The 9,809-nt window shown below is 49.8% G+C and overlaps 1 protein-coding gene; it reads left to right on the top strand.

Annotated features, from left to right (window-relative positions):
• The first annotated feature begins 8,106 nt into the window (after window positions 1-8,106).
• On the top strand, window positions 8,107-9,294 carry CHC_T00003698001 (hypothetical protein). XM_005714547.1 is given in 2 exon segments: window positions 8,107-9,201; window positions 9,202-9,294. The coding sequence occupies 1 exon segment, from the start codon at window positions 8,107-8,109 to the stop codon at window positions 9,199-9,201; it is 1,095 nt and encodes a 364-aa protein (XP_005714604.1). The 3' UTR covers window positions 9,202-9,294.
• The last annotated feature ends 515 nt before the right edge of the window (window positions 9,295-9,809 follow it).

The following is a 9,809-nucleotide window of genomic DNA, read 5'->3' as shown; positions in this document are numbered from 1 at the left end:
TGAGAGATTGGATGGGGCCTGGTCGCCAGGGTTGGAGTGCCTCGGGCATCTCATATCAGCACTCGGCGGAATATTCGCACTCGAGGCCGGTGGACAACCCACACGAGTCTGTTGAAAACTGGATTGTCGGTAAGTATGCATAAGAAACAGGGGTGCGCACGATGCAGAGCCCCTGCGTTAGCAGGCAATCCGCGATGTTAAGCCCAGACTGAGATATTCCAAGATACCAACAAAGAACCGGGATCATACAGTTATTATGCAGCCGGCCTCGGTTGTGACACGTCTTCATTAGTCCTGTCGGTTACCTGAACATCTCTTTCCTTTATTGCAATTAATTTCATTTCACACTGCTATTTACATTCATACACATGCACCCTGGGAGTCATGCCTAGATGAAGCATCTTCTGGATACGAGCGCAACAGCAAAGCATCGCTCTACCCAAAGGGTACAGAAGGTGCTTTGTTGGATTTATTTCGAAGCATTCCTCAAAATCTAGGACTCGTGTACCGTATGGGTAGACCATGAGCCTGCATCTGCAGCCCGCACTTCTACAGTAAACTTTACCATTGGGTACAGTTCTGCACAATTGGAGGATCCCCCTGCGCTGGGCTACGCCAACGCCAACGCCAACACGTGGGGGCTATTGCCTATTGTATACAGTATATATATTTATAGCGTTGCGTACTCAGTTTTTAGGTAGATGGCAAATGACGTCAAATGGGATTACTTTTCAACTCATTTTTTGCGCTTCTGCGTGCGCCTCAAACTGACAAGGACACCCTCGCCACCATACTTGACTTTTGCTTTGGAAGGATTGATTTTAGCGACAACTAAAAGTCCTCTCTGATTATTTTTAAAAGGGTCTAGCAAAAAGTTATTTTTAACAAACTTGAAACGTGTCGTAAGGGTAGTCTCGAAACTAAAGCGCTTATTTAACTCTGCCCTTTAAGCGACCGCATTTACACTCCAATGGATTCAAAGTCATTCAATGTGCGCAGAGTCGCTGCCAACATGACCTGCAATAAGTCATTGCCGACGGCAATTATGATAAAAAATGTTCTCCGAATTGACTTTCTAAGTAGATTTATGACGTTGATTATTGTATTTCGATTTGCAACAGCTGGCCTCATATGACGCAAATTTCTCGCTGCGCAGGCAGTAGGAGGATCCTCCTGGCTGCAGTTCATGCCAACATGACGAGACCAGGGGGACCCTCGCAGGGTAAACAATTAGTGCAACAGAGGGCAAGGATCTTTTGTAACTTGAACGACACGCGTACAGTATGTAAAAGATAATTTGGACGGAAGCGGCTGGGACAGTCGCAGTATGCTGCGAACTGCAGTGCTGTGCTGACACGGCTTCATTGTGAGGCCTTCTGGGCAATGTGGGAATACCGCCAGATAGCCCCTCATACAAACAATCACACAGTTGCCCCCATTGATCCGTCGGTGCCCTTCTCCCTTTTGCTTCCTTTTATCCAAAACTATTTATCTGTCCAGAGTATCCCTACATCTATTCTACATCCCCTCCCTCGCGTCCACTTCCGTCTTTCTGGGCCCTTCACCCCACAGTTCCGGTCTTTCAATTCCTGCACTGCCTTGCTAGACAGTTCCTTGATTCTGACCCTTTGCAACTCCATTCCCATTCCATGACTTTCAAGCTCATTCTCCATTCTCTCATTGTCCCCAACTAATTCCTCTTGCCACACACTTGCATCAGTACCGCACCGGATATTAATACGATCTCCAAGTTCTTCCAGGCTACAAATTGTAATTAGAACTACCAAGTATTTGTACCTATGGTAGTTCTTCTTAATTTTACGGTACGTGTAGTGCGTAGTACCCTTGGGTATCTATCCGACCGGGGCTTGCCCTAATGTGAAGACAGCCCTTTTCTAGCAAAATGTATACATTACATTATAGATATATATTATATATATCAATATATAATGTACATTACATGATTATACATTTATATATTGAAGTGAAAATGTGGGAAGCTATTTTAGACAATTTTTCTGTAACGTACAGTACTTATCCTCGCCAATAGCATCCTGCTGAGCATCTGGATGGCAGTTTTGAGTAGCCTGAAAGTATAAGAATGTCATGGGGATGAAGTACATGGTCGCCTATTCTAAAAAGGCGTTTTGGTTGCATAACTTTGCAACCAAAACACCTGTAAACAGGTTCAAGGTTGCCCACGAAAGCTTCTCCTTTCCAAACATTTCGAAAAACGACCGGGAAGAACGTAAAGTTATCACTAATATCTTTCCTTTCATGTCAGTAATGAAGTACGGTGGCGAAGGCGTCTTTCTAATTCTTGTTGAGAAAGCGCAGGTCAAGAGAAACTAAGTTGAAAGTGACCTCATATGGAGACAATTCTAGACAATCACTGCTCGATTTCAAATTTGTTTTCTGAAAATGGAAGTGTATCTCCACGGATAGGGCACTGACAGATCAATTCTAGCGAAAACGTTGTCGTCGATGCGGATAAAGGTATTCAACGCAGAAAATCGGCCCGAAGTACACAATTTTCTTCAAGTTTAGTACTGTACTACTATTATTATTATTATTATTATTGACAGTCACATAAAGACACTGCCTAGACCACCTTCTATTAGTTCCATAGAGACCGGGAAATGTTGAGATGTTTGTGGACACCACTTTTCTTGACAGTCGAACAGTAAAGTCAACGAAACAGATGTAGAGTGACAAAACTCAAAGCTCTCTTCTCCTTGACAACTGCTTTGGCTTGGAAGGGTCCGGCAGTGATCGAAAGTGCCTGTTTACAAAGGAATGCAGGGGATAGTCCCACCCGCGATTGTCTCTCTCTTCCAAAGCTGCTTTGACCCTAGATTCTGGGGATTGCTCATGTGTTCTTTGGACCTCTGCGGAATGAGCCTCACTATAGATCTTCCAAATCAGCTTTCGGGATTTCGTTAGTGATAGTGGCATTACTGTGCCCCTGATTAGGTTCAATATCTGTCCATCACAGCCCCGAGCAGCGATTTTTTTTGAATTGAGGTCTATTGTTTTTATTCAGGTTGGCTACTGGTACATGGTGAGGGACGTACAAGGTTAGTGAATTGAAGAAGGAAATATGTTGACGAAGACCAGCAGGGGGCGGGTGGGGAAGAGGTGGATGGTGCGTTTTTTTTGAAGAGAAACAGAACCGTACTCAGTAACGGGTTGCAGACGTGAAGACGATGCAAAGAGTTGGTGAGCCCGAAAAAAAAGTAAGTCCCCATACTTGAAACAAGTTTGAAGACAGTGTCGACCTTCATGCTATTACACACGAGGACATGTTTTCCATTTTTCGAGTAGTGACGAGTCTGTATAGCGAAGCACTAGAGCGAGTTTGGAACATTTCCAAGACCCTGGCCCTTCTTTAGTGCAGGTAGCAATTGGTCACGAGAGTATTGGTGAATGGTAGTTCCTCTTTCATACGAGGCGTTAAGTTTTTGGGGTGGTTGTGCGTTTCTTTAGTTTGACCAATATGGAACTGCGCCACTGTGTCTGATAAGCATGCAAGTTTTGAAAGCTACTTCAGAGCCACTTCGATAAAGGGCCACCTCATACGTATTTACATAACGGTACTGCACGTTAACCAAATTGTACTGTAGAGTCCATCCAACGTCGAGATAATTGTGACGGGTAGTCGAGATGGGAATGCGGGGGATTTCACGCGAGCAAGTTTGTAGTGGTCGACACATTTGACCGCATGGTGACATTCAGTCGTTGCGGGATTGTTGCGGGCCGCAGCGCAGCACTGCAGGCGCTGCGTGATGCGGTGGAGGGTTGAAGGGCCGGTGGGATACAGTATCAAGGAATACCACGGACAAATTGCCGGTCGCGGCCTTGCAAATGAATGTTGCTCTGCATGTGAGCGGCGTTCCTCGGAAATCCGTCAGGTACGGTAGTGAGGCCCGTGGGTCGCTTCCACTTCCGGGTTCTGGTCAGTTTACCGAAGAGGAGCTTCCGCGCCGTGGCGTTGTCAGATCCATGGATGAAGACATCCTTGGATGTGCTGCAGTGGTGAAATGAGAACACTACTCTACGAACACGGTGGGAAGGCACAATCAGCCTGAACGTCGCTGCCGCTCTCTATATTTTCCTGCCTCTCTCTACGCCTCGATTTCTATCTCCCTCTTATTAGTCCATTGCCTTTGAACTAGCCACTGCGTGTGGCAACTTACAATGATACCGACACTGCTTGTGTCTCGGTATGCGCAACGGTCGCAAATACCGTTTAAAATCTATGCTATGCAACACCCTTTGCGAACCGGCCTTCAAACTGCCCTAGCCCTCGCACCTGCACCAAACCTTTTGGGCTGCCCTGCCCTTGCCCTGCCACCGACATTGCTGGACCTTCTAGACGTGTACACGTGGACACGTGAAACACAACTTGTAACAGCCGTACAGTACTTGGAGATCCCCACGTGTACAGTTTTGTATCTGTATCTGATACGCCATGTCCCACACCGCAGTGGTCCTCTCCTGCACGCTTGAAAACTTACTGGTGAAACAGCATTTCTTTACTGATCTGCTGGGCGGATAGCCCTCTGAATGAGGAACCAACTTGACTGGACGTCTTCGCGAGGATCATCTCTCCATGAATCTGCGTGGCGAATTACAAGGACCTCTGGGAAGTGTCCACCAAGCGCTTGAGCAATGGCCAACCTCCATCTGTTTCAAGCCTGAAACAAAGCCAGGCGCACAGTATCTACGGCACACAGACGTAGATTCCAGTTGGCAGAATTGTCGAATACAGCGTCCACTCTCAGAAGCGACGAAATTGGTGAGTTGTTGCGACAATTGCCAGGGAGGCACTTCCGACGAGGTGTGTCACATGTTGTTTCTCGCACAGGCCATCTCTCTTATGTTCTCACACGCATCTCACTACGTGAGGGGTACATTACGTATGGACCCGCATGGACCCGCATGGACCCGCCTCGAACGGCTCACTTCAGTGCTATGGGTACTGCATGAATGGGACAACATAATGTAAAGAAGAGGACGTCGGCAACACAAATTTTCTCTAGGATGTGGCATCCGATGAGGACTACATGACAATGTGCTGAGGCTCAATGTTCTCGCCATTCCAGTTCCGAACCTTATAAAAACCCAAGAGAGTTTACTCCAAGTTATCATCAACCATAGCCCATCGAAGCAGCGTGTCCTTGTGTTTTCTTCCACTCTTCCATCATGACTGATATTGTGAAGCAATTGTCAACTCGCATGTTCCCCTCAGAGACCTCGCCATCCTCGACAGTCTCCATCCGGGTGGAAAACAAAGCCTTGCGAAGCTCTGTGGGCACCGGTCTTCGAAAGAGGAACTGGTTTGGCCGGCACATTCGTTGGGAACCCAGGCGGAGAGTGCATGTGGAAGCAGCGCAGTGTGGCGCGACTGACTCCGTCTTCTTTGCACCGGAGCGCCCCAACGTGACTACCTCGAACGAACGTGTTTCTGCGGCTGACTTCATCAAAATTAACCCGAAGGAACACACCGATGTCGTTCGGATGGGTGATGATTTTGAAATATCTTTCGTCGGCATGAGCGTCTCCACACAAGACTTGTTGGGAGACAATGAATTGATGCTGTGTAGTCTGGCAAGAAAAGAGGACTGTCTCGACCATGACGACACGGACGTGAATATCCCAATCTCAGATTCAGGCTCGAGCACAGTCACAAGTACTTTCTCTCTCGATCCCATGACATCCCCTTTGAGCACTCCAGACAAACGTTCAGTACACCCCATCAAGAAACCTGGGCGATATTCAGATAGCACTGCCGACAGTTTAAACAGTTGTGCCAACTGCAAACGATCTGCGGCTAACCCTGAAAGGTATTCAGGGCTCGCCAATGGTAAGACTCTGGATCTAGATGATCTCCCGAAGTCACTCCCGATCAGACCCGGCGACCTACCCTTCGTTCACTATGATCCTGAGACAGATGGACATGACAGCGGTTCGAAGCCCAACACCTTCATCCCGATTCCAGCGACAAAGAGACTTTTCGTTCAGAAACGGGGAAGCGACATGGACATGGCCAATGTCATCCGGGATGTGGTGATGAGGTTCACAATCATGGAAATTGACAAGTTGAGCGAGGAGCAGATGATTGCAGTGAAGAGTTTGGGAGAGGTGGCAACGTCTGTCGGGAAGGCGTCAACCTCCGTTCCATATTTGAAATTCATTTCTTGGTTGCTGAAGTTTGCCAACATGCTCGGACGCTCTGCCTTAAAGAAGGTTGCGCGTCCCGACCACGTGCTGTCAACGGACATATCTTTCATGCTAGCTCCAGGCGAAGACCCAAACGAGCGAACTGTTCAGAGGGAAGAATACGGAAACTACTTACGCGTAAGTACAGAACTTCCTATGTCTTCAAGCTTTCATTTGAACAAAGCGTTGTGCACGATAACTAACCTCTTCTTTCGTCCATCCCCTTATGTTGCATATTTCTATTTACAGTACGGATACTATTTCTTTTTGAGCGGAAATGTAGACGCGAAGTTATACGCGCAAACGGGCGCGTCGTCTCAAAACGTGCAGTTGCTTCTGAGGCGATTCAAGTACAACGCGAAGTTAGCAAAAGCGAACGAGAAGGAATTCTTCCCCCTGACTGGAATGAGCTACACTGTTGTGAAGGTGACCCGTGGGTGCTCTCCGTACAATGTGCAGGAACGGTCTGAAATGTTTGACCGGCATCGGGGTCGCTTGATGAAGCTTCTCAAGAAATATTCAGGTCCCATCGGGTCAGCAAAGGCAGGGGCGGACTTGGCAGACCATCTCAAGTTGCTTCCGTCCTCCGTCAAGTAGAAAGCATGGACTAAATACCCTGTGTATAATTTTTTCGAAATTGGTTCAGTTTGGAGCACGGATGAAAATGGTTTCGACGCGCGAACCGAGTATGTATGATGCCTCATGTGCATAAGTGATGAGTGCCACTATACTAGATGACATAAATGTTTCCTTATTACTCAAATTTTTGTTTCGTGGATGTGCGGAACTGTTTCAAGTCATGAATTTAAATAGCTTTGTTACATTGTTTTGTGTCTGAAATGAAACATTAATTTTGGAGCTCTGCATGCGAAGTTTGTTTCAAAGTAGTAGGGGATATTAAGAAGCAGCAACCAGAGAGAAACTTGAGAAATGCAAAGTATATAGCTTTTGCATTCAGCTGTGACAACATCCCTCTGTGACATCAGCCATGAAGGGAAGAGAATAATACTCTCTCAGATATTATCTCCGTGGAGGCAATACGTTAAGCGTAACGGGTGGCCCTGTACCATACTAGCATGTTTGCCAGCTTCCATAAATGAAGATGTCGCATAGTTTTGTTGTAAAATGACGGTTAAATTATCATACGAGTAGAAAGTAGTTCAAGCGTACACGTTTTGCATTGCATTGCACAGCCGACTTTGCAGTCTTTGCAGTCTTTGCAGTCTTTGCGCAAAACTGTAAAAAAAGCTTACAGTGTGGTTTTGGCCAGTACACATGTGAGCGCACAGCATGGCGCATTCTCTACTGTGGCCTCTGTTTCAAAAGTTGCATAGAGCACAGCAACCGTTCGCTACTTCTTTCCCCCTTCCCCCTTCCCCCGTGCAGCAGCCTGCAAGTCGCGCATATCTTCGCGGGAGGAGAGAGTTGCACCCGCTGTTGCAGGGGTCACGAATTATCAACAAACTCTTCCACTACCAGCTCCGCCCTTAGCGAGCCCTCTCCACACGCGCAGACGTGGTCGCCAGCCACAGCGCGCCCACCGATGTTGTTCTGCCCGGTTGTACGTCAAACCCCACCGCGATCACCGCCCTCCCCACCCCCCCGCCGTCCCTCTCCGCCCGGCAGCTGACTCATGCCCTCCCCCTCCTGCGGCCACATCTCAACCCACCCGCAGTGCTCCAACACGCTAGTCACGAACCAGCGCAACTCGGACCAGCCGCACACGCGCCTTCGCTTCGAATGCCGCACGTGCACCTACGTGCACCCCGTCGTCACCCGCATCGAGCGCAGCGTCACCAACCTTCCGCGGAAGGCTAAGGACGACGTGTTTGGAGGAGAGTCTGCCTGGGAGCTCGCCGATTCTACAGACGCCCCCTGTCCGAAATGTGCACACGGCAAGGCCTATTTCTTCCAGATGCAGACAAGGTCCGCAGACGAACCGATGACCGTGTTTTATCGCTGCGAAAGTTGCGCCCATCAATGGAAGGAAAACTAGCGCACTCGAATGCTGCGCTTGTGCTCGTCATGCGCATCTTGGCCGTCTCCTGTATCGCGTCTCTACTCGTTACGGAGTCATATGCTAAATCATCTGCTGACGGTATACATGCAGCCCCTTTCTCCATTGTGGTGTTTATGTGCGTGTGGAGGCGGCCGCTGCTCACAGATTTCGTGCTGTCTCAATACTCAGCCTCCAAAAAGCGTCTCGTGAAACAGGGCGTGCTCCTGGATCTATTTCTTACCGGCTCCGACAACGCCACTACATCCGCATTAGCCCAAAAATACAGCGCGTCCTTCGTGATTCACCCCAACAGTCCGCTCGGTGCAAAACACAACAAAGGTATCCAATCGATGCGGTCCTATTACGAGGACAGGAAGCGAAGAGGGAAACAAGCGGCCGTACCGCATGCCGTGGCCATCGTCGGTTCTGACGATGTGATCAATGACAAATTCTTCCTGCAAGTGCGCAACCTGATGCACGTGCGCCCGCCAGCGCAGCACGTGGTGGGCCTACGCGACATCCACTTTTTCGACCTCAAGTCGCGACGTCTCGTCTACACCAGGGGATATCGGTCGTTCACGACGCCGATCTCTGGCACGCTGGGCTGCGGGCGGGTGCTGTCGTGGTCGATACTAGATGCCTTGGATTGGTATGTGTGGGACAACGAGCGGGAGCGGGGCTTGGATCAAAGTGCCATACGGAACGTGATGCGGCGGATTCCCCTGGTGGGCGAAGTGAGCGGGGCGATTGCTGGGCGAGAAACTGGGATCGTGGCAGTGGATATCAAGTCGGACGCGTTCGCGACGGGGGCGAATATTTGGAAGTTTGAACAAGTTGTGGAAGCGGTCGGGAAGAACGGGAGACTGCACGCGTTTGTCGACTTTGACGCGCGGGCAGCTTTGACGGCGGCGTTCGGGGGGGAGTTCATGGCCGGTTTGGAGAGTCTCCGGGCGGAAATGGAGAGGCTCGAGAGCGACTAGCAGACGCAGATAGGCTACGGAGGCCGCGATGGGCCGCCTGTCCTTTGGGCGTTCAAGTTGAATCGCGTGTTGCATTAAAACAAGGGTTCCTCTCCACGCTTCCCTCATGCGCTCCCGCTCTCCTCCCGATGCTGCTGGTAGTACTCTCGGACCTCCTGCAGCAGGTCATTAATCTGCAGGTCTATAACATTAAGGTCCTTTGCAAACTTGGAGAGCCTCTCCGGGCGCGCGCCGGCATCCTGCGCGTCGGCGTGCTGCACGGCGCTCCTCTGCAGCGCGTGGAACGAGACGGTAGCGACGAGCTTCCTCTCCTCGAGGTTCTGGAGCGTGTCGAGCCACCGGACGGCGTCGCGGACCTCGCGCGCGGCGGCGGCATCGTCGCGCGTCGGCCACGCCGCGACGACGCCGCGCAGCTCCACTGCACGTGCAAAGCGAGTGAATGTGTCAATTAAGACCAGAATCTTGATATTGCCAGACCCTGTCCGGGGGGTCACTGTCTGGACATCGACGGCCACCTGCTCGAACCTTCGCTGCGGATGATATTGGACTAAACCGGCATGCTTTCCCGGTTTCCACCCCTTAACCGCCGTGCACGCGACGCATCGTTC

This window comes from Chondrus crispus, genomic scaffold (genome assembly GCF_000350225.1).
Source record: "Chondrus crispus Stackhouse genomic scaffold, scaffold_2, whole genome shotgun sequence".
Lineage (NCBI taxonomy): Eukaryota > Rhodophyta > Florideophyceae > Gigartinales > Gigartinaceae > Chondrus > Chondrus crispus.
This window is presented reverse-complemented; position numbering and strand designations above follow the sequence as displayed.